This window comes from Copadichromis virginalis, linkage group LG11 (assembly GCF_057382275.1).
Source record: "Copadichromis virginalis isolate Kocher_CV1m ecotype Utaka linkage group LG11, C_Virginalis_male_GT1.1, whole genome shotgun sequence".
Lineage (NCBI taxonomy): Eukaryota > Metazoa > Chordata > Actinopteri > Cichliformes > Cichlidae > Copadichromis > Copadichromis virginalis.
This window is the reverse complement of record NC_140628.1, coordinates 25,746,175-25,770,683: the sequence shown is the minus strand read 5'-3', so window position 1 is coordinate 25,770,683 and position 24,509 is coordinate 25,746,175. Positions and strand designations below refer to the sequence as shown.

Below are 24,509 nucleotides of genomic sequence, written 5' to 3'. Positions count from 1 at the left end.
TTACTGTGTAGCGATTTTCTTTTATGTAATGCAAGATTTTATTTTACATTCTTTAGGATATGCTAATTCTAACACAACTATGAAAGAGGAAATTTAAGAGCGCTCACCTGTTGTTTGGTTCTTTCTCAAAGCTCTTGGTGTCTTCTGTTATTACAGACTCTTCTCCATCTCCTTCGGTCGCTCAGCTACCTCTCACTTGTTGGCACCTGCTGGGAGCATCACTATCTCACTCAACTAGCTCCTCCTATTCTTCGCCTTCGCTCACTGATGGAATTGGAGGGATGATTTTCTTCCTCTTGCGTCTGTCCCTTTGGCAGTGGCTGAATGCTGGGGCATCAGCTGGGATGCTGCAGAGGTTTTGTAGAGCCAGAGACACCCTCCGCCCCCAAGCACCACCACCCCCACACCATCTTCCTCCTCATTTTTTCTTTGGAGTGATGTCATAGCCTTGTAGAGTCATTGTCATTGCCAAGGTGACTGTGTAGTTTGGACCATGTTAACCAACTGGCCTCAGCCTAAGCTGAGGTCAGAGGGCTGCATTCAGCTGATGCCTTGTCAAAAGTGACCAGTGGCTATAAAGCTTTGCATATTTCAGTCACGACTTAATCTGAATTATACCTTTCCCATGTGGTGACAACACTCTTTGTGCATATTAGCCACCCTCTCTTTCCTTTGTCTCCGTGGTCTTTCCCAGCATGCACTGACCTCCCCTCTCTGTTGGGTTAGTTACAGTCTGTCAGTACCATCTGCTGTCGGACCCCCTGCCGACAAATTACAACACCATCAGGAGCTGCGCGATCCAATGCATTGACCTTAAAGGTCAGCAGCCTGTGATTATTTCAAGTAAATAAACCCCCTCAGAGATCAGATCAGAAATCAGTTGTTTCAGTCTTAATCTTTCACAAACAAGAAATTCATCTGTGCACAGTACCAACTAAAGTTTAAAAACTAAACATTTACTTCTATTTGCACACTTAGCACCCACTGAATACATTTAAACCATAATTTGTCCTCTGATAAAAACGGAGCCGCTTTTGCAATCACATTGTTATCATCCTGCGGCTGGTAAGTGTCTTTACATAACGTATCAAATCGCACATACAGAAAAACGCACCCCTCTCATGTTTTCGGAGGACAATGTGTGGGAGAGGGAGTAGGCGAAAAGGAGAGATTAGTGATGAGGCAGGGGGGAGGAGGAGGGGAGGGGGGTTAAACTACTGTGTGTGATGTCAGTGGAGAGAGGAGCGCTGGAAGAAAAGTAGGCAGGGGAGAGTAGGAGGAAGAGAAAGGGATGGAGAAAAGCACCAGGCAGAGAGCAGAGGGAGACCTACAAAAGAGATTGATTACAGGAGAACAGAGGCGGCCAACTAGGCAACAGCAAATGTGTCAGACAGAACAAGAGAAAAAAATAAAATGCAATTGTAACTAAAAAACAAAACACGCTTACTGGCGAGGAATGTGGTCATCAGAGAAAGACTGAAACCTGAAATTGTTGAAAACAACATATGAAAGGAAAAGAGAGCTGAGGAAGGTGAAGTAGGGAACCATGTGGGGTAGTAATACTGTCTGGGCAAGCTGTGGCAGCCCATTAAACACCGCTGTCCAAACATGATACAAGCAGACATTCAAAGCTGTTTGTAATGATGCCATAAATTTACTCGACATAACCCAGCGGACTCGCAAGCCTTCACACATTTGAGCAGAGGAATAAAACTGAGACAGGGAGGTTTCTTTCTCTCTTTTTTAATGAAAAACAGAACCAGGTTTATTAAAAGCCTACTTGATTTTGTGTCTTTACACATTATCATGCCTAGTTTAGATTGGTGCCAAGTACCAATATTAAAAGAATAAAAATAAAATAAAAACCAACAAGTATAAAATATCATTACAGATAAAAGTATTTCCAAAGATACACAGAAATAAGATTTAAAAAACAAAACGAGAACAATCAGAGTTAGTTTCTGAGGCGAGCTCGTCGGGACGTGCGTGCGATGGGCGTTGTCACTTTAGGGGTCTCGCTCTCTGCCATCACAGCATCTGATGGAGGTGGAAAAAAAGAAAAAAGGAAATTGAAACATAATGAAGTGGGACGAGTAATGACGATGTCTGGGAACAGCCATGCACTATAAGAACAGCTGAAAAACCCGCACAAGAAATATTCAGGAATAGATTCAAGTCTAATTATTTTAAAATATATTTTTGTAACTCAGAAGTGTTTCAGTAACTCAAGTCTAATCAAAGGCTTAAAAAATAATCTTACCTGAAACACTTTGTCTAATTAATCACGGAAAGCATAAGATAACTGGAGATAACAGTTCTCTGGAAATGGTGGTTAGTTTTTCATGTCGTGTAATTTTTAAAAAAAATTTAATCCTTCAAAGATATCCACAGATCTCGGATTAGTGCTGCAACAATGCACATCTCACTTTTTAGACCGAAGGAGGTCCAACGGTCTTAAATCGTCTCAGCTGCTGCTCCACAATCTCAGTCTAGTGGTCTAAGCACTCTGAACTCTGGTGTATTGATCCAAAGAATGTTATTGATTTGTAACACTTGATTTATAGCACTATGTCAACTCTACAGTGCAGCTTATCCCACTGCACATTGTAGCAACACACACCTCACCTAACCACAACACCTGCCATAGGTCTGACTGGTGCTTTTTTCTCTGTACATAACTTTATCAATCAGCTATTAAATCTTTGTTTATTAGCTTCTAATTCAACATGAAGCAGCTCGGAGCAGAGCAGACACACCAGAGGACAAACGCATAGATTCAATGCAGTACTATAAATCATGTTTTACAAGCTAATGAGACAAATTGAATACACTGCAGTGACAAACAGAGCATACTAAACACTTGACTAAAATCCAGTGAACTGGATGACAAAGTTTCTGCTTAAATAACAGACAACTGTTATTTGCTATTATCTGACATGTTACAATTCAATGGATTTAATAAGGAAAAAAAATGAATTGCCTTAAAAATATGTATTTAGATGACAAAATAAATCAGCAGATGTATATTAAAAGGGGGCTGAGTGTGCTCCAGATTCTGATTCTTGGAGAGGGAGAGTAGCTTTGCATGACGCAGGTCAAAACTATCCTTATTGGTCTTCTACCGAGCCCCTCACATCATCCTTTTAAATAAGGCGTTTTAGCTTATTTAATAGGATGCGTAAGTTAACTTTGTTATTTGCTGCTCCTTGCAAACATAAGGTGAGTATCCAACACACAAGATTGAAAAAAAAAAAAAAAAACAATTAAGAGGAGGGGAAAGCTCAACACGTCCCCTTTAAGGATAATAATTTTTGATTCCAAGCAACTGACCCGCTGCAAAAAGTAATTTCTTACAAAACCCATTAAAACTGTTTGCAAATTAAGTGTAATAGTGACTTAATGAAGTGGCTTCACTCACCCTCTTCATCCTCCTCCTCATCACTGCTGAAGGTGATTGCAGGCTTCTTAGACTTGCGAGATTTGCGAGGCGTGACAAAACTGTCATCACATCTTGAAACTGGAGGCTTTCCTTGACCTGCAATAAAAATAAACATAAAATTTATCGTGTAACTAAAATGAGAAACAGACTATTTCTGCAACAAGGTTCTTCAAAGCAGGCTGACTCCTGACCTTCCTTTGACTTCAGCCGGCCTCTGGTGGGCGCAGGTGTTCGCGTGACTGTCTTCTCAGCAGACACTCCTGCTTTCTGGTTTTCCTCATCCATCTCTGGGCTTTCCACATTCTCCAGCCCCCGTGTGTGAACTGCAGTCAGACGCTGTTCAAACTCATCTACCTGAGCCTGGAAAACAAAGTTAACATTAGCATGGGATGGAATGAACTGGCATTTTATCTTTCACTGACCACTTAAACGTTCAGCACACCAGAGTCTTCTCCAGACATTTACAGACAATAGAAGCTTTTGATAATAGACAAAGTATCCACCGTTCAACTTTAAGTCTCACGTCTGTGTGGATCACACAGATGGCTAATAAGCATTCCCGTCATAGCTCTGTGAAGTTGGTCCAAAGGGTGCATAGACAGGTGCAGTGGACTGGTAAAATGGTAAATGGACTGGTTCTTATATAGCGCTTTTCTACTCTGAGCACTCAAAGCGCTTTATACAACTAATTCATTCACCCAATCACACCTATTCACAGAAGCACTTTTTCTAAGCTGTTAGTGCCTATCTAACATTCACATCTGATGGATGCATCGGAGAGCAACATGGGGTTAGTATCTTGCCCAAGGATATTTGGCATGCAGACTGGGATCGAACCACCAACCCTCCGGTTAGTAGCTGGCCTGCTCTACCACCTGAGCTACACATGACTGCGTGGTCACTGCAGAACTGACTTAAACAGGGAATAATATACCTTAAACTGTGGTTTAGCCCCACGACGGAGCTTGGCGGTGATGGAGAGCAGAGGCTGGTAGACGCCCGGTTCAGTCAGCTTGTCACTGTAACACTCCCAGCATTCCTGCAGCCTCTTGAAACCGCGCTCACACATGGAGAGCAGAGACAGAGACACGGCCAAGTCACACCACTGACGCTCTGTCCTGATGAGAGAAAGAAAATCTGAAGATGAGAAATTGTGGGGGAAACCTGACTTAAGAAAACAAAGTGCACAGAAATTCTAAAACTCAATAAAATAAAATAAAAGCTCATTCCTCATGAACATTGCATTGCCCTGACATTTAGACCAAATCTCATTTTCCCAGAACCTTCTTATATCCAAATTCATTTTGCCAACGTATAATATAAAATGCCCTTCATTTGAGCTTTGATAATGGACGGAGTATGAGTCAGAAGCTCAAGCATGGCCAGGCCAATTGTTCTGTCTACAGTCCCCAACTATACAGGAAGACAGTTTCCATGACAAAATCTGTGAATAAGAAGATGTCGGTGTAGGTGACAGGTGAAGTGAACTGTGAATTTGCATTAATTGTCAAACGCTCTCAGTGAAAACGCCCACTAATTACCCACACATCCACCCCCGCTTCACACACGATTAAATAAAGCAGGACAAACGAGAAAGTATAAAGGAAATGGTAAAGAAAAAACAAAACAAAACAAAGGATCCAGGTTAGAAGTGAGGATGGGAAATAAATGGAGGAAGAGAACTCACTTTGCAGTTCTAAAGCGCTGACACAGTTTCTCTACTAGAGACTCGGTCTGCCTTTCTTTAGTGATGTAGGAGAACAGTTGTCTGCAAACAAACACACACAATATAACATTTATTAAAAAAAGAAAGAACATTCAGTTGTTGAATTTCTCCTAAAAAAAATTCTTAAAGTCAAGTGAGAGTGGTGTATACTGTATATTTATACTGTAGGTCCCACTGAAGTTTTATTTTTAATATTGTAAAAGTGTTTGACTTTGCTAAACTACCTCTTCTTCCAAAAGGTATATAGGTATTACATCTTGTTCTGACTTTTCAGATATATCAGAAAACTAAATATTTTGCTTAAAAACTAGCTAAATAAATTAATATTGTTTGCACAACTTGTGTTTTTGTTTCTTATCCAGTCATTAAAAATATATTAAAAAAAAAAAAAACCAACCTAATTAATTACATTAGAACATTTGCAGAATATTTGTCATAGATGGAACCAGACTAAGGAACAGTGTAGTAAGTATTCTTGTGTGTAAGATAATGGGGTCTTAATGACAGTAGTCATTTCAGTTGCCAAAATAGCTTGATTGCTTGGGGGTTAAACAAGGCGTCATTTGCATCATTTGCCCCAAGTCTGTGGTCTGCTTCACAGTTGATGCAGTAAGAAAACGAAAACACGACATGGTACACAGCTGTGCATCTCACTTCATAATAGTGTTGAAGTCCTCTGAGCTCATGCCTCTCTCTGGGTCGGACAGGCGGCTGATGATGTCTGGGAGCAGGTTGTATATCGCATTGTCCTGATGGGTAACACAAAGAAAATGGTTAAAAACACTCCCCATCACTCAGATTCCATCAAGCCTTCTGGATGTGGTCTACCTTTGTAGCAAGCTCATTGAAAAAGTTCAGGGCCAGGCTGTTAATGTGCGAGTCAGGGTCAATTAGCAATACAGCCACTTCGCTGACTTGACCTTTGACCTTGAGGACATCCTTAAGCACCAGCTGAGTGAGAACAGTCACAGCTGTCTGCCTTACTGAAGGAACCTCATCACTCAGCCTGAAAGATAAAGGAAAAAAATAATGATAATTATACATAGTATTTCCTTCGTTACGCATCATCTGATCTTCTAATGATCGTCGATTTTCCATTAATGGGAGAAATGTGTATTTTCAAAGCCCAATTCAATGATATCTTTTAAATTTCATTTTCTGATGTGGATATTTACTGTAAATTATTTCCTACAGCCCACTCTTTGGTAATCCCCTTTTGAAAAAAGTTGCACTCTACAAACCATGATAGCTTATTTTCAAAGCTGCATTTTGCCATAGTTGTCCTCTTAAACACAAACAACATGCTGGCGTACACACAAACAAAAATCATTCTGATATTTAGCAGGTAAGGAAACCAAGATACCTTTCCATCATAATTAAATATGCCACCTTTGATCGCTAGCAGTTAACACAATACAGTTAGCGCTGAGGGAACTCTCAGGTTTCAACACTGGCAATAGGTTAAGAAACAGAAAAATCAGTCAAACTGTTCTGGGATAATGTTCTTTTAATTTTAGAGGACACAACAGGTTGTGACATCCCTAAGGACCCCAGAGTGGTGTTTCTGGGTCTCGTACCTTGTGGCAGGATTAGAAGCACAGTTACCTACTGCTTCAAATTTTGACTATTGCATGTAAAACAAAAGAAACTAAGGACTAAAGCATGGACGATAGAAAACTATACAACTTAAAACACTGGTCAAAGGGTAAGACTATAGCAAGTGCTCCCGTTGATACTAACTATGTCAGATTATTGTGCTGTAACCATTTTACTTTCTGACCAGGTTTTAGACACTCTAGTACAGGGGTGTCAAACTCAAATACACAGTGGGCCAAAATTCAAAACTGGAACAAAGTCGCTGGCTAACATTAATATTTATTGAAATATATTTATTCCTCCAGATATAAGAATGAATCTTTTCTTATGGACTAAAACACGTTTTGCTGAAAAACTGAATATGGAACAAGCAAAGCTTAATACTAAACAATATATATATTAGCTGTATAATACCAGTAGGCCAGCTCTAATAGTAATTTGGCATGGCTTCACGGGCCAAATGTAATTAGGCTGTGGGCCAAATTTGGCCCACGGGCCAGAGTTTGACACCTATGCTCTAGTAGATGATAGAGTGCCTAAAAAAAAAATCTGGCATGTTTAAATTTACTACATTTATTCCAGGATTTTAGGTCTAATGACTTCCGAAGTATAGGAATAGACACATGAATTGTTCAGAGTTGAAAAACACTACACCTGAATTAATTTTACCACCACCGCTAATGTCAATAGGACACAATATCATTTTCAGCATGATGATGGACAATTTGTTCAGCATAAACTGTCTAACATCTGGGGAGAATGAATGTGTGTACAAAATGACAAATTTCAAAAAGTTGGCATTGAGATACTGTACTGGTTAACTGAAGAATCTGTTGGAGGTGCTAGAGGAGAAAAAGGCTGGATTCATCTTCTGACAATGTGAATGAAAAAGTAATGGCAAGTCACTGAGTAACTGTGTGTAGCCACATTGCTTGTTTTGCAGAAACATAGACAGAGGCGAAAATGTATGGCCACCTTTGAATTTGTCATCTCTCCTGTCATACCAACTTATAATTAGCCATAACTTTACTGAAACCAAACAACATTGGTTTCAGTAAAGTTTAATATAATGGGACTGGACAGGCTGTGGCATGGCAATCTGATACCACTCTGAAACCAATTTAGATTTACTCTCACCCAAAACCACAGCGCAAAAGAAACTCATTAGCCATTTCTCATTTATGGCAGAGAGCAGCACTCCTGGCAGACGATCAGAAACATGTGCATGGTACTTCCACATGCCAATGCAGAGGCTTACAACAGCAATGAACAGGGTAATTAATTCTTAATGCGCTTATCAGGAGGCGCCAGCAGGGCAGCAGCCTCGAGAACAGTGGAGGTGTTGGTGTGAGGCAGACAATTAGGGAATACTATGAAATGCTTATCAGGTACAAAACACTAGGAGGGCAATGACGCATTATAAAAAGAACAGAATGTTTTACATGTCCAAACCACCTAAATGTGAGCATTATCAGGCATTACAATTAAAACCCCACTTCATCAAACAGAGGAACTTCAGCTTCTAAGTTGGCTACAGAAAAAAACAACAGTGCAACTTTGTGCAGGAGAAATAGACTGCCAATGCTTTTTTTAAAATGAAAGCATACCTACAAGTTGAAGAACATTTGACTTTTCTCAAAATTATTCCCTTCTGCTCACACAGCCACTCTGTATAATTACAACACACTACTCACTGGCTCCAGCCACAAACCATGACATACTAGTAATTAAGCTGTTCCTTGTCTAAAGGGGCCGTTGTCAGAGGTGGTCCGAGGTTCCATCCCAGTTCACGAGTGGGGGTGGGTTTTATATAAGCCACGAGGCAATTTTTGGTTCCTATGGCAACCGTAAGGGTCAGAATACAAGGCACACATGAGAGTTTGCTAACATAGATCATCTGAAAGTTTGTTCCCCCCGACCATTAAAAAGTCGTGATGGAAAGAGTAAACTTTTCCCATCATGTGGCTCAGTGGAGCATTGTGACAGTGGCAACACTTCAGTGGCTGAGAGTCGCCGCACACCGAGATGTCGTGTTGGTGGGATCTGGATGAAGATGGCTCGAGACTACAAGCAAAGGAAATAAGGGGTGGAGGGGTGTGTTGTATGCCATGAAATGATGAAACGTCATTTACAGTACTCCCACTCAGCTGAGCCATCAAGCGTAGGCTGCCACTTATAATCTTGGGTGGGAAACAAATCTACGGATATTATGATAATGTAGTCCTAACTGGAAGAGAGTTTATTAGTATGGGGGGAGCGATAAGAATGAGCTGCTACTGTGACAAATTTGTTTCACATTACTGGGATGATCAAGCCGAACATGTAATTACATACCTGGCATAGAGATTTTGTGTCCAGGGCTCCAAAATATTTGGGAAACGGACAGTGAGGTCCCCCAGGGCTATTATGGCATTAGCCCTAACCACAGGGAGAGTAGAGCGCTCCAGAACAGTAAACATGAGACGGATGTTTTCTTCACACACTGATGGGCTTTTTAAGAAATACAGGTAAAAAAGAAGAAAGAAATGCATTTAAAGTCTCAATGTTTAAGTTAGCAATAAAGTTGCTAACTGCTTGGGCCACTAAGAAGTAATAAATCTTTCTTTAAATCTTTAAAAAAAAAAAAAATTCCCCTCAACACAGAATTACAGCATTTCTTCAACCGTCAGCATAAAAACCTAATTAATCACCAAACAGTATTACCACTACATAAATGTAGTGAAAAGTGAAATGTGTTTACCTAATCATCATGTACTGAGAGAGTGCCAGACAGGCAGCAGTGGTGAGCTGCGGGTGGGAATAACGTCCTGGGGAGCCGCAGACTCTCACCAGCAGGGGAAGGAATGCACTCAGCAGGTTCTCCTCTAGAGAGCAGAGGGGAGGGAGGTGGGGTATTTGTGTGGTATTTATAAAAAGACTGTAGTATGAATTGAGGGGTTAATGTTGTTTAGTGTGACTGCAGACAAACAAAAGAAAAAAGGTTGGGTTCTTTACCAGCCAGTAATTCTGTCTCACAGATGTTTCTGATGAGTTCAGCCTCGGTATCTTCAGCAGAGGCACCAATCAACCCAAGCTCCTCCTCCATAGTGCTCTCATTGGCTGTTTGCTGTTAGGAAATCATTACATATTAAAATAGATTACGGTTTATGCAGAATAATATAAAATGCAGCCACTACAGAGGGGTGTCCTACAGAGGAAGTCCACCAGACTTTCTTTGCCTTAGCTAGCTTGACAAACTCATGGGCATCATGACTGTGGTTTTCAACTTGCTGAACCAAATTTTCCTGCTTCATGTTCTGTGCATGATCATATAAAATGGGGTGTTTCACACCTCATATGATTCTCACAAAAATGATCTCTACCCACATTATTAGATGATTATGATAAAAATGATAGTAAAAAAAAATCTATAAACATAAAAATAACAGTAAAATGCAACACTGTTGCGAAAAAGACGAGATTAATGTAGCTAAAAAAAAAGAAGAAGAAAAAATCCCAACAATTTAACAACAGGTTATACCACAGAACGCTAAAATCATCATTTTAACTTGAGCTAATTATTTTAATGCTGAGCACACTCAGCATAAATTACCATGTTGATCTAACCAGGTTAAAAAAAAAAGTCACTAAAATTTCTGACTAGAAGCTGAACAGAACTCTGTCACCTATTACTCGTTTCGTTGTACACCCCTCTAGAGACAAAATAAGGTCACGTTAGCATGTTGCAAATACATGTCTGATAATCTGGTTATGATCTGGTAATGAATAAGATATGCCAGTATCTCACACTATTACAGAAGTGTTTTTTGACTCCTAAATGTGGCACCTAAGAATGTATATTTGCGATGTGTGTTAGTAAGCACAGAGACAGAAGTACAGCCATGAGCACCCTGCATAGCCTAGACTATCATGAATTCCTGTCAAGGTTTAAAACAGGTGACAGTAACATTTTGGGTTTGACTCAATTGTGCCTTGTGTCTCTCTGCCATATTTTCCCTCCATGGCTATCTAAAAAGACACAAATAAAAACTAAAAACAACAGAAAAGAAAAAAAAAAAAAACATTGGAAACTTCTAATGCTAATTGAGGAAGCATTTATCTTCCTGTTCCCTGATGGGCTGAACAATTATGAACCATCACTCATCTGATTCCATCGGTAAAAGAAATCTCATCAAGCCATCCTGCTGAGGCTTGGTCTGATTATCAAAAAGCTTTTTCCCCACACAGGGGGTTATGGATTCATGTGTAATTTTTATGTCACACGAAAGTACATATAAAAAATAAAAAAAAACCCTGACATTTAAACATGTCTGCTTTTGTCAAGCGAAACATTTGTGCACAGATGTCTGATTACACTTTACAGTAAAAGATGGCCACTAAACTTAATTGGTTGTTAGTAATTGTACTCATGACTTATATCTTGCTTATGTCATAAAATACTGAATATTCCCTCTCACACTGAATGGGCTGGCAACATAATATGTTATCTTTTCTTTCTCAGTAAACCCACCAATTAGCTCAAATAGCACAGTGACAACAGTAGTAATAAATGGCAGTTAGCATAAACCTATAGAAGTCCAATTCTGTAATAGTTGATATTCACATTATTTTTGGAACTGCCAAAATTAAATTCTTCACTGCCACACATGGCAGCAAAAATGCTTTTAAAAGTCTGATAAAGTTAGATCTTTGAATGTTTTATCTAATTTTGCCGAACGTCAAATGGATTTTATTATACTGTCTATATTATAGACAGTATAATAAAATTGTATGTATGTATGCTGTATGGATATTATAGACTCTATAACATCCATACAGCACATCATCATTACCTTGGCTTTTCCGGCTGGGCCTTTTTCCTTCTCCTCTCTCTCCTCTGTCTCTCCTCTCCTCCTCCGCAGCTCAGCACTCACGCTGCGCTCAAGGTGAGACACCTGCCAGAAAGCCACGCAGCCACACGCAGCCAACAGCTGGGCCAGACACACACAGTTCACTGCAGGAGGGAAAGACATGTTGTTGTGTGAGTATAAAGCACCGTGTGTGTCACATAGTGTCCTTTCAGACATCAAAATCTACAAAGGCTTAGTCCTGCTTCAGAACACAAAAGTGCTCAAAGAGCAATGATGGGACTCACCTTGTTCACATTGCTCATTAGACTCTTGAGAGCCATCTTGCATTTGGCCAGCATCCTTGTTGACTTCGCCACCTTCTGCAATTTGATCTAGTAAGAGGCGGGCACTTCGCTGGAGCAGCCTGGAGCACAGCTGGTCAGGCGATTCAGCCAGGAAGTAGATGAGACGGACAGCCTGTTCCATGAAGCTCTGCCAGTAAGGGTCTTCCATCACCACACCTGAAGCAAACACAGACAGAGGCAGTCAGAGGAAGAAACCATGAGCAGGGAAAGAAAAGAATGAAAAACAGAAAAATTGTCATTTTTCTGAATTTACCTTCAGCAACGGCCTGTGTGAGACAGGTGAACAGCTGATGGTCCTGAGGCAGTCTGAATGGAGCACCCTTTGACTGCTATTGGAAACAGTGCAGTACAAGATGGTAATATTGTGCTGGACCCCCCAAACTGGGCATTTTATGAATTCAGTAATTTGTAAATATTAAATTAACAAAGTTGTATCTATAGATAGGTAGTAGTTTAATTTCCTGACTCATATAGCCATAATCAAGAAATCCTTTAAAAGGTATGCTTTATATAATCTTACCCTGACATGATCAGTGATGTTGCAGATGGTAATAACTGCATCTCTGGCCAGAAGGAAGTCTTCAGTCACTTTTTCACCCAGGGCCACTGAACAAAGAGTGTCCAGATTACTGAGCACCACCTCTCTCTCTGCCCTGGTGTGTACACACACACACACACACACACACACACACACACACACACACACACACACACACACAGAGAGAGAACTAAGTACAGATTTTATAGTTCTAACTGATCATGTGATTATACAAAGAGAAGTAAGAACATCTCTGCCCTACATTACCCTGAATGCTCCATGCTGGCCTTACCAGCGCTAGGCTACAGACCAGATAACACTTGTAGGAGGATGGGTGAGGAGAAACACATAAGGTTTAATAGGTTATGAATGCTAGTGATGCTGGATGAAGAGAGGCAGCAGTGTGGGTGGACTGCAGATAGACTCTTTACTCTTCCTCTCTGTCACTGTTTTTTTTTTTTTTTTTTTTTTTAAATAAATAAATCTATCTATCTATATATATACACACATACATACACATATACATACATACACACATATATACATACATACACATATACATACATACACACATATATACATACATACACATATACATACATACACACATATATACATACATACACATATACATACATACACATACACACACACATATACATACATACATACATACATATACACACATACATACATACATATATACACATACATACATACATACATATATACACATACATACATACATACATATATACACATACATACATACATATATATACATATATATAAAGCACTGGCAAGGGGCCCAGTTATATGGTCGTGACTTAGATTACAATGAAGAGGAGCCGAGGCAGGGCTTGTATTCTGACTAATGGGAGGATTTACTGAATGTCAAGTAGCTGATGCAGGACCAAAACGTAAAAGGATGTGATGTGCAGTCATTTGTGTGGTGAGGAAGAGCACAGACTTAACGCACTTTTAAACGGTTTAGTCAACTTAATTGTAATTACAAATAAAATATTATTTTTTGCTTCCATGTGACTTAACATATATAGCTTATAGATAGTAAATATTATGTTTATTCCAGTACCTTTGTATCGTGTTTTGTAATTCAAACAGTTTTAATCAGAAACAGTCCTGTTCCCTTAACACGCAATGTATTTTTACACATTTATCGTCAGTACAAAATATAATGGGGACATAATGAGATTGTAGCTTAGCTGCTGTCAGCCACATGTGAAAATTTTTTTTATAAAGAGCTAGCTTAGCAGGAACACCATGACTCAGTACAAAATTTGCCACGCTCCTCCACAGAGAGCCAGCGGAATTCCAAATGCCCTTCCCTCATCTACATTAAACAAGTTATAAGCAGACAACCAACACACATTTTTATAGGTATACAAAACACATTTTGCCTCCTTCATGCCTTCTCTTTTATAACTCCTCTACAGAAGGTGATTTTCTTTTTTTCTTCTTTTTTAAAAAAAAAACAACACAAGGTCCAGATGAACAGATTCAACATGAACTTTTTGGGATAAAACACCAGTATAGTTTAGTTAGGAGTGTGGCCTCTTTGACTGACAAGTGTTATGATAGAGAACGCTAGTGTTGAGCTGCCAGAACTAAAGCTTTGGCTTTGGCAGCTTTAGCAATCCACCCTGTCATCCAAATATGGTATGGAATGCTAGCTAAATGCCATCTACGATATTACAAGCTAGAAGATATTCAACATGTGAAAAAGGGGAAACAGCTAAATAAAAAGCAACACACAGTAAACAGTCTGGAGGAGCACAAGATGATTATCTTGAAGACAAAAATGAGGTAAAGTCTAATTAAGTAAGGCTTCCGAAGCTTCTTACAAGCTGTAAAGCACCATGGGTAATTATTGTACACCTCACAATAACCATTTTGGGTGACATCCCATCTACTCTGTTGCACAGAGTACTTTAAACAAAAAAAAAGGTCAGATTATAAGATAGACAGAATGAAAAAGTAAGTTAAAAAAAGGACTGATCACAATTCCACAGGTGATAACTACACTTTATAGGCTTAACAACAAAAACTATATATGTGGTATATATACATAACTGCTGGACTACAGGGACTCTAGTCACTTTGGGCTCATTTAGAGTAGAGCAGTGGAACTCTCACCTTGCAGCCATGCCCAGCAGTAAGACTGCAGCTCGCTTGTATAAGCTAGAAGTTTCTCGTTTACCAGTAAATCTCTCCCACAAGACCTGAACTACAGTGGACTGGAGACTGCTGCCACTGCTGAAGAACTCCTGTACCTATAGAGACATGATTGAATAGTTACAGTAAAAAAACAAAACAACAACTTGTATATACTCGTAAATACCTCAACATGGAGACACTAATGTTTCAGGATTAGAGGATGCGTTTTTACAGCCGAGCATCACACACAGAAATATCCATGAGAGTAATAACAGAGTCACTTACAATTTCCTCAAGACACTGGATTGTTCCCAGAGATGAATCCACCATCAGCTCAGAGAGACTATCAACAAGAGTCTGGGCTTTCGTCCTAAAAAAAAGGATTAGACAGATGCTTGTTTTTAAGGTTTTGCTTTAATCACAATATTGTATTTACCATTAATTTTGGCCCAGGCCTTAAAAAAAGTAATAAAATTTGATTAAAAAAAAAAATGGTCCAAACAATATAAGCCAGACAAGTCATTTTATTTATTTATATTTATTAAATGCTATACAAGTCGTGCTTTAGTCAGTGACATTAAACCAGCAATAGCCTAATGCTACTGTAATTGTTAATGAAAAGATTACAGAAAATGACATAATCAGAGGGACAACAGTACTTTGTTTTGATTAAAATAAATATGCAAACAGAAAAGTCCCACAACCATGAACTGGATAAAAAAGAAAAGAGAATTCAAGGAGGGAAGAAGAAGTCTTTCTAGAAGCAATACTTTCTATTCTTAACCATCTTAGAGAAGCGTCCAGCATTTATTTTGTGTTAGCTTAGTTATTTTTAACGTCATAATGCCAGTACACTTAGGACATGAAAGAATGGGTAACTTATTCATAACTCAAATATGTGTGAGGTCTTACAAACCTGATGGTGTCTCCCTGGGGGTTCAGATACAGACGCCTGTAAGCGTGAATGACTGCATCTTTAATTGCAGCATCAGTTGACCAAACCAGAGGCAACATTTTCCTCACTCCACTGATAGAGTTAGCGACACTGAACTCGCACACCGTCACACAAAACTGCACAGCCTCCTGGACCACTAAAAGAAACAAAAAAGAAACAAAAGAAAAAAACAGCTGAAGATTCTGTTAGATTAAAAAACTTTACAGAAATCTACAAGATTACATTGGTTTACTGTGTAATGGATACAGCCGTCTACCTGAAGTTGTTTTCCAGTACAGCATGGTGTTGATCACAGAGATTGCTCTCTCTACTTGTAAAGCGAAGGTTTCTGTATCTTTCAGGTACTGCACCAACATCTCTTGCTTCTTCAGCTCACCATCCTCACCCTCTTTCTCTGGTTCTTTCTGTGGCGTCGGTGGCAAATTCTGGTTGAGCTCGGAAGTGTCATCATCAGAGCCTGAGGAAAATGTCAAGTATTGTACACTTAAGATCAAATGGGCGTTCAATCAACCAAGTTTAAAACGTTGTTTGACTGCAGCTCAACTGTTTATGAAACTGTATGAGATAAAAAAAAAAAAAAAAAACGTTCCAAATTAAAACATAAAACCGAACTGCCTACCACTTTCCAAGTCCTTTTTAAAAATAATAATAATAATTTGGATGGGTTCAAGACGAGGCGTGTGAAGTCTGGGCACATATTGTATTGTCTGGCACAGGGCCACCAATAGCAAACCCTCTCACCTTTAATTACATAATAATAATAAAAAATGTTGGGTTTTTTTCCAGTTGCAGCAGATGGAGTTACAAGAATGCTGCAAATGAAGACATTTGGTGTCATGGCGTACATGCTAGGTTCTTTTTCATGTTCTTTACGCAGTTTCTGAGCCAATGATGTGTGAACAGGTGGGAGTATTTCCCAAAGTAATGTATGCTAGGAACCAGCGAAATATTGCATTGTAAAAAGAAAGCTGATGTTATTCACTTAAGTGGTTTTAATGTCATGGCTGAATGGTGCACATTACAAATGAGACAGCTGTAAAAACACCCCCCAGGGACAAAACAAAAACATGTTTATGTTCTCAATACAACTTCTATTAAATGTCACCAGGAAGAGCAATTTTCAGACACACTGAGTACAACTTTTACCTTTGAAAATCAGAGCCAGTGTGTCCATCATATTCTCAGGTGTGAGAGTGGACAGAGAAGTAAACATCTCAGATTCTGGGAAGCAGCTGTGAGCTCTTATACTGAGCTGCACAGCATCCCTGTAGAATGCAACACAAAAGAAAAGCCCCATTAAAAAAAATAAATAAAAAATGAAAATTGTAGGCTACTGACAGCAAGGGAGGAAAAAAATCCTCCAGTTAGTGACACTACACAGGCCTCCACTGGTGATTATCATCACCTGTACTTGTTGACACGGAGGTACTGAGCTATCTTCACCGCGGTTGCTCTGTCGTCTTCTGCCTCCTTTTCCTCCTCCACCTCCCCGCCTTCCTCGTCCTCCTGCTGCTCCTTCTCTTCTTCGCTTGTGGGCTCCAGTTCTTTCCTGACAGTGACGAGGAGCTCAGGCACCATAGCAGCCCACAGCTCAGATGCTTTAATCACTGCCACTGCCGGGAGGGAAAGAGAAAAAAATAAAATAAATTCAATGGTGATGACTCAGCTTAGACCTACAAAGAGAAAGAGAGAAAAAAAGAAAATGAAAAAAGTAAAAGTACAACAATGTGCCAACAGAGATTAAAAACAGAATAATTTAGCAGCAGGACAAAATGGTAAGATGATTGTTGTTTAGGCCAAGAATTTAGTAAGGAATGGTGGGCTCCAGAGTCCTCATATTTAAACTTGTCATTCTTCTAAAGCTAATAAAAAATTTAAATGTTCTGATTTCTGGCAATGTAGTAAACTAGTTAATATTTTTCCCCATTGTGAAAAACAGATTAAACAAACAAGAACAGATTTCTTCAAAAGTTTAAAACAAACAAACAACTTATCTAAAAATAAATATTATAGTTCATCATTTATGCTGTATTGCTATTCATCAAACCAATTACAAAACGTATTTCTGTTTTCAGCATGAATATGGTTACATCAGATGAAAGACATCTTTAAAAAAAACCATTTTGTTTAATAACTGGATCTCACACTTAACAGATGTTTAAATTCTGAAACAATGGTTTGTTTTCTGTTTGCTTGTGATGACATACATGGCATGCTGAATTTAAGCGAATTTCTGAACTTGGCCCTCAGATTACCAAAGAAACAGCTCATGGCTGACTGAACAGCAGTGAGAGCTGGGTGAACTTCTTGCCCCTTACACACAAACACACACTGTGAGCTTCATCCTCGTGGTTACTCCGCTATAACTTTAAGGGAATAATTCGAGTCGAGCCAAGTCACTGTAGGCAGGCCCTTACAGCAGAGCAGGAATCCTCCTCTGCACTGCCAAGATTACCTGCCAGTCAAGGCAAGAGGAACCCAGCTCTCATTCAGCAAGCTCATATTCGCCTTGGTCTCATCACAGGGCAAAATGTGAATTAGTCTTAAATAATAAAATAAAACATCAGGGGAGATTCATAGCAATACTTATGAATAATCACTCAGGTTTTGTTTACCAGGTGCTGTCCCCTCCAGTTTCTCTTTCAATTCTCTGAGTTTAGAAGTCTCCTTCTCCAGTGGTTTCTTCAGATCTGCGCTGCTCAGCTGAAAGACAAGATAAATATTCTATTATATCAGGAAACCTGAAGAACACCTGCTATTTAGAGTTTGACGCATAGTTATTTACCTTGCAGCTATAAGGATTGTGTGCTATGAAGGCAGCCAGCAGTTGGATGGAACTCTTAACCACATTTATAGATTTGTCCATCAGCCGTCCAACAGCAAGCTCCATCACCTCGCTATACCGACACAGGGGCAGCGCCTAAACACAGATGACTTATGTTACCAGGAGCAACAGCATTCTTTTACAAACACAATAGCTGATGAGCAAACCTACTTTGCTATTGACGATGCGTGTGTAGACCTGCAGTACACGTGTTCTGACATGAGAGTGCGAGTCATGCAGATGCTCCTGCAGTGTGTCAAAGAAACGGTCACGGTCAGCTCTACCGGACTCATCTAGCCCATCACCGCACAGGACCCTCACAAGGATCTCTCCCAGCACCTCACAGACAGCAACACGCATTGTGTGACTCTGGGAAAAAGAAATGAAAAAGGTTGGAAATTAAGAATTTCAGTGAAACAATCTGTTAAATCCTACAAAAACAGAAAAACCTCACTAAGAACTCTGCCCTCAGATTACCAAAGACAAAACTCATGGCTCACTGAACAGTAAAGAAAGCTGGGTGAACTTCTTGCCTTTTTTAACACACACACACACACACACACACACACACACACACACACACACACACTCAGCACACAAACACACACACAGACATAAGACACACGCTGTCAGCGACAACCCAGAAATTACTCCACTGTGACTGCAGAGGAATAATTTGGGTCGAGCCAAGTCACTGTAGGCAGGCCCTTACAGCAGAGCAGGAATCCTCCTCTGCACTGCCAAGATTACCTGCCAGTCAAGGCAAGAGAAACCCAGCTCTCATTCAGTAAGCTCGTATTCGCCTTGGTCTCATCACAGGGCAGAATACTCTGTTCTGCTTTTAACGATAATGTACTTTGATTGAAATAAAAAATGCCCTTGAATTTGCAGTTTTAGGACACAATCATTAGATAGCTTAGAAATAACTGAGAAACAGTATTTTGCTGAAAAGTTGGAAACAGTAAAAACAGACGTGAAGTATGCAATGGCAGATTTAGACTATATGATAAAGACATGATTATGACCAAATGTGAATGAAAAAGGGAGTCTTCAAGGGTCAAAATGGGTGTAACACATCCTCTGTGCTCTCACATAATGCACTATAATGGATGAAAACTGACATTACACCTGCGATGCCTTGTGGGTTTCTTTCAACTGCACAGCTGGGTACAAATCATGACAAAAACAAAGGACTGACATTGCCAATGTATCTAGGTATGAAGTGACAGAAGACAGCCAGTATCATGCAGAGGTCTATTTAGATTCTTTTCCTGTAAATCCCTAGCAAGCAACCTTCCAACAATATCTTGTACACTGTGAAAGACACGAAGCATGACTGAAAGAGAATTAATGTGCAGTCTGTCATGGCTCTCAGTCACAAAAAGGCAAGATTCATGACTTTGTAATTGCCGAATCTGACACAGTGACCATTGCAACAGAGAAAAATAGTGTAAATATCTGAGCCAATCATTACCTGTTACTCTGAGTAATGTAAGCACTATATAAAATTTTACTAGAGCTGTAAAGACCCTTCCTTGTCTTGTCTTAAAAAAATGTATTGTGCCCAGTGGTGTGTTACCCAGCCAAATACAAGAAACAGTGTCTCCTGGCTATAGCAGAGAATAATAAAGTGAATGCTGCTTGCTCATCCCACACTGTTATATTCCTTTTTAATCTTGTGTTTGCATTACTTCAAAAACCAATGACAACCCACTTCTAAGACAGGATCTTGACAACTGTAAAAGAATTGTAGATGTCAACGTCACTTTTATTTCTATAACACATTTAAAAGCAACAAACTTGACCAAAGTGTAATGGATCCTTTCCCAGTCTGTCCTAGACCAACAAAACTACATAAAACTCAACACAGGACATTAAAAAAAAAGCACTTAAGAAGCACAAGGAGCAGAGGTTTGTGATGATTTAAAACTGCCCACTCCTTGTGGGCTCACACAGGGACAGTTCCTTTAATGAGCAACCCTGTTGCTCACACATCAAGGCTGTCACTGTGATGAGTCATTAATATTAATTGGTGCTGTTTTACATGATCACATAGACCTCTAATTAGCAATTGTTTATACCCAATCAATATGGCAGGCAGCCTCTACTTATGTAAGGACAATAATTTTCTTATTCATGAGCTGCAATCAATTACTCACTGTTCGGTGCTCATACCTCTCCTTCCAGGTGTGTGATGAGAACACTGATGTTGGGAATCATCAATTCAGGCACCAAAGCACTGACTTCTGAGAGGAAGGAGGCAAAGGCTTTGACTCCCGACCCCTCTCTGGCCAACTCCTCACTTGACTTCTGACCAATCTCCCTGAGATAAAAAAAAACAACAACAAAAAAACAAAAACAAACAAAGACAGGAATTTGTAACACAAAATAAGACTTCACAAACAGATTCACGAAATCAAGCTGCATACTGGATACTGTATACACACAAAAATTGTACAGACCGTATGACTTCTCCTATGATAGCTCTGACTCCGTACTCTGTGCTCCACACAGACACAGCCTGGGCAAACACTGATGACAACTGCTCAAAATGTTGAAGCATCTGGATCACTTTTACACCAGCACCTGTGACAGTTTAGAGGACAAATAAAAAAAAAACCTTACAAGTCAGCTATGTCTCCCGAAAAGCTGAACACCTTATAGTGGCCCCCACCACCACCATTTACAGACAATATTCTCAAAAGTGACAGGACTAATTTGTTTCCTCGGTAATAGGACTGCATTTGTCTGACCAACTCACCCAGGAGGTGATTATATTTCTTAATCAGCAACCCCAGGAGGTGGATTACACAGTCTCTGGTGGGTTTACTCTTGACATGGCTGATGGTTGGGTTCTCAAGGAGCTTGTAGCAGCAGCAGGTCACACAGCTAAGAAGAGATAAATGTGTGTTTTTTTATATATTAGATTATGGTAATACCTGGATGAAAAGTTACCAAAAATCCACAATGAGTAGTAGACAAGGTTTTGAATTCATCAGAAGCATCAGATACACACAGTGCATGTTAAAAGCTGAGGTAAGTGCTGCTAGGAGTGTTGTGAGTGTTAAACTACCACATAAATGTCTTCTGACAAACAATTTACTGAATATCCTTACTGAGAACCATAAAACAAGTGGAAAGTGAGGAAATGTGCATAACGAAACCATTACATTGGGCAATTTACCACAGTCCAAATTTCTTCTAACCTTATTAGATATTGTAGATTATTAATGAAGAGTCACACATCTTTGTCATAAGAGTTCCAATTAAGCTACAGAGTTCCGAATGCTCGGAAGTGATATGGATAAGTTGTAAATGACACCAACTAACTGAATTAAACCAGCAAAACGTGATACTGTATTCTCTGCCAGAGCTCTCCTGACAGCAGAGTACCTGATGAACTCTTCCTCCACCAAGGAGAGGCTCCACAGTGAACGGATGTCCAATTGGAAGAGCTGCACAAGTGCCTGTAGCACCTGCTCTCTTTCTGAGTCCCACTGCACAAGTCCTTCTCCACATGCTTTGCCTTTTTTACCACCCTGTACAACATAAAAAGAGCAGTTAAGCTTCATAGATGTTGGACTATAAAATCTTTAATATAGTATTGAGATCAAGTAAATCACAATACATGTCCTCAGATTACCAAAGAAAACAATTCACACCAGACAAACCAACTATACAGAGACTGATAGCCTCTTGCTAGCTGATCATTATGCACACAATGGCAAACATCCACACATTGTTTGACAGCTCCTGCTTATACTACCCAATTTCTCTTGAAGTGGCACAGCATAGAAAGTGTCAATTTCACTCTGGGTGGGCCCTTACAGCAGTGCAATAACACTCTACCACACAACCAAGAATAACCACATAACAACAGGCTAGAAACTCAATCTCTTAGTTTGACTGAATCATAAAGCTAGTTAAAGCTCATCAGTGGACATTTATGATAACAGGCATATGCAAAGAACCCTTTAGCTAAGTAAGCAATGAGCATACCTTCCCAGGTGCTGTGACAATATTCTGCCTATAGGAATCACTCTCCAGGTTCTCTGTGAGTTTGCAAAGCAGGAAGACGCTCATTTTAACTGCGTTAAGTTTTTCCTTGCGCTCTGCAGCTGACAGGGAGGTGGAGACAAGGATGCTCGGCAGTGAAACAGACAGCCCACTAACCACTGAAAGGCAAGGGTTATTTAAAAAAAAAAAAAAAAAAAAAAAAAAAAATCAGGTTATGTGAGCACATCAACAAATCAAAGTTATCAATTTAAACATCAAGAAAATATTATTTCTTTAAAAAAAAGCAACCTTGTACTAGTAATTCCAGAGTATCTTCTTTAACAGCCAGATCTACCGCCTTACAGTGCCTAAAGAAACAAAGACAGTTGTTTTGTACAGTAATAGTCACAATAAATAAAAGTGGGCAATACATGAAAACACTTACTGCAGCACACTGTAGCCAGTGTCGAAGTGCTCTAGTATACACAAAGGCCCCTGACTCCTTAATGCTGCCTTGAATTCTGTGTGAAACAGAATTTTAAAAAAAATAAACAAATAAACTAGCACAATCATCCCCAAGTATTCGAAGAGTGACAACATTTTGTCATTTTGGGTAAAAAAAATCAAAACAAAAAATGCAAGTACATAGGTATTTTAATTAACCTTACTTGGGGGTGTGGTACATGAGCAGGAATCTTGGGAAAGATTTATATAATTGTGTCTGAGACTTAAGTAGTGGCTCACCCATCACTGAAGGGTCTGTTTGTTTTAGGGGATGGTGATATACACACAAGAAGCTGGGTGCAATCCAGTACTATAATTATTTTTTAATTTTAGCTAATTTCCATCTGCAGACCCTCTGGCAGGTTGGTGTTACACACAAGTTAGTAAAAAGATTCTTAGCGCGGGACAATTCTTGGATGGTAATGACTTGTTGGAGGTGTTTGAAGAAAATGTGATGCCTTCTGTGCAGATGTTCTACATTTTGTTTAAAAAAATAACCCCCCAAAGAACAAAAAAACCCCAAAAACTATCAGTGACCTGCCTACATGTTGACAACTTACTGTTGAGACAGGACGGGAGCTGTTTTGCGGAGACCACATCCTGAACGACGTACTGGTTGATCCCCCCAGTCTTCACAAGGTCCCCCACGCACACAGGTAAAAAGAAGTCCCACGACATCCCTGAATCATTAAGACAGCCTTTATTTGTATGTTTAACTAACTTAGCTCCTGTTGGGAAAGAATTTGATATTACTTGATATCTACTGTTTTACAAAGCGAGATAGTCGAATATTCGACTAAACACATTTAAAATTTAACTCGTTCTTGATCCTACCTAAGGAGCTAAAGTGCAGCATAACACTCTCTAAGACACTCCAGCCCATGTGAAGAATTACTTCTATTTACCAAAGACTAACATTTATTTTTGTGGGTTTAGCTAACCAAAGCAAAACAGCTACTGCTAACGCAGTTAGCGGGCTAATTAGCAGGGCTAGCTCAGTATCTTGTACGCAGTTACATTATTGAAAAACGGAAATGGCTTCAACAACAAACTACCAACTTCTTATAGTTTATAAACATAAAGCTCACCCGTAACAAATGTACTCCTGTTAGCCAAACTCTGGACCTCTGTAGAAACACGCGTAGCCTGTTAGTATTCACCGTCTCTAAACGGTCTAAATCCAGTAAGTTTTCAAATTTGTCCGAACATCGCGCCAAAGCGGCGACACTCTGACGTCACTTGCCCCCGCCCACGTTGACATGCTGCTGTTTGACCGAACATTGCCACCTGCCGGACGCTCGGGCACACTACAGCACAAAGTCAGAAACTTTACAAACCACAATTACAAACGCAGACACACACAAAGGACAGAGAAAAGGTTTTTGAGGTAGTAGCTGTATTCAAATGATTGAAACACAATCACCCCCTCTCCCCGGTACCAATATTTCAGCTACAGAAATGACAATACTTTAAAAAAAAAATTCTTACTTCCTATGCAGCACTCAGTCAAATGTTAAAATGAAATGGTTCAATTCACTACCACAGGTGACTAATACTGTCAA

The 24,509-nt window shown here is 39.6% G+C and overlaps 1 protein-coding gene and 2 non-coding genes across 3 annotated transcripts; all 3 read right to left on the bottom strand.

The window, feature by feature from the left end:
• Positions 1-1,727: 1,727 nt before the first annotated feature.
• Positions 1,728-24,285, bottom strand: ncapd2 (non-SMC condensin I complex, subunit D2). The gene is made up of 32 exons (XM_085471607.1): positions 24,036-24,285; positions 23,508-23,627; positions 22,889-22,964; positions 22,753-22,811; positions 22,447-22,622; positions 21,841-21,986; positions 21,209-21,336; positions 20,910-21,033; positions 20,623-20,770; positions 18,619-18,816; positions 18,409-18,543; positions 18,239-18,326; positions 17,029-17,236; positions 16,770-16,888; positions 15,880-16,080; positions 15,585-15,759; positions 14,954-15,038; positions 14,648-14,784; positions 12,476-12,608; positions 12,209-12,284; positions 11,896-12,111; positions 11,594-11,754; positions 9,756-9,867; positions 9,502-9,625; positions 9,096-9,251; positions 5,994-6,171; positions 5,820-5,914; positions 5,127-5,207; positions 4,374-4,557; positions 3,631-3,799; positions 3,419-3,535; positions 1,728-2,037 (listed from the first exon to the last, which is right to left on the bottom strand). The coding sequence occupies exons 2-32, from the start codon at positions 23,623-23,625 to the stop codon at positions 1,955-1,957; spliced, it is 4,206 nt and encodes a 1,401-aa protein (XP_085327733.1). The 5' UTR covers positions 23,626-23,627; positions 24,036-24,285; the 3' UTR covers positions 1,728-1,954.
• Positions 17,865-18,150, bottom strand: LOC146698802 (small nucleolar RNA U85). The gene has a single exon (XR_014923067.1). It is a non-coding gene; the product is annotated as a small nucleolar RNA U85 (small nucleolar RNA).
• Positions 18,911-19,269, bottom strand: LOC146698801 (small nucleolar RNA U85). Its single transcript, XR_014923069.1, has one exon. It is a non-coding gene; the product is annotated as a small nucleolar RNA U85 (small nucleolar RNA).
• Positions 24,286-24,509: the final 224 nt, after the last annotated feature.

Excerpts from the sequence above, each read along its gene's own strand:
- ncapd2 (XM_085471607.1), bottom strand. The coding sequence starts at position 23,625 with ATGTCGTGGGACTTCTTTTTACCTGTGTGCGTGGGGGACCTTGTGAAG. Across the intron at positions 11,755-11,895 it reads TAATGAGCAATGTGAACAAG|TGAACTGTGTGTGTCTGGCC; the intron begins GTGAGTCCCATC and ends TCCCTCCTGCAG. Across the intron at positions 2,038-3,418 it reads TGAGGAGGAGGATGAAGAGG|ATGCTGTGATGGCAGAGAGC; the intron begins GTGAGTGAAGCC and ends CACCTCCATCAG.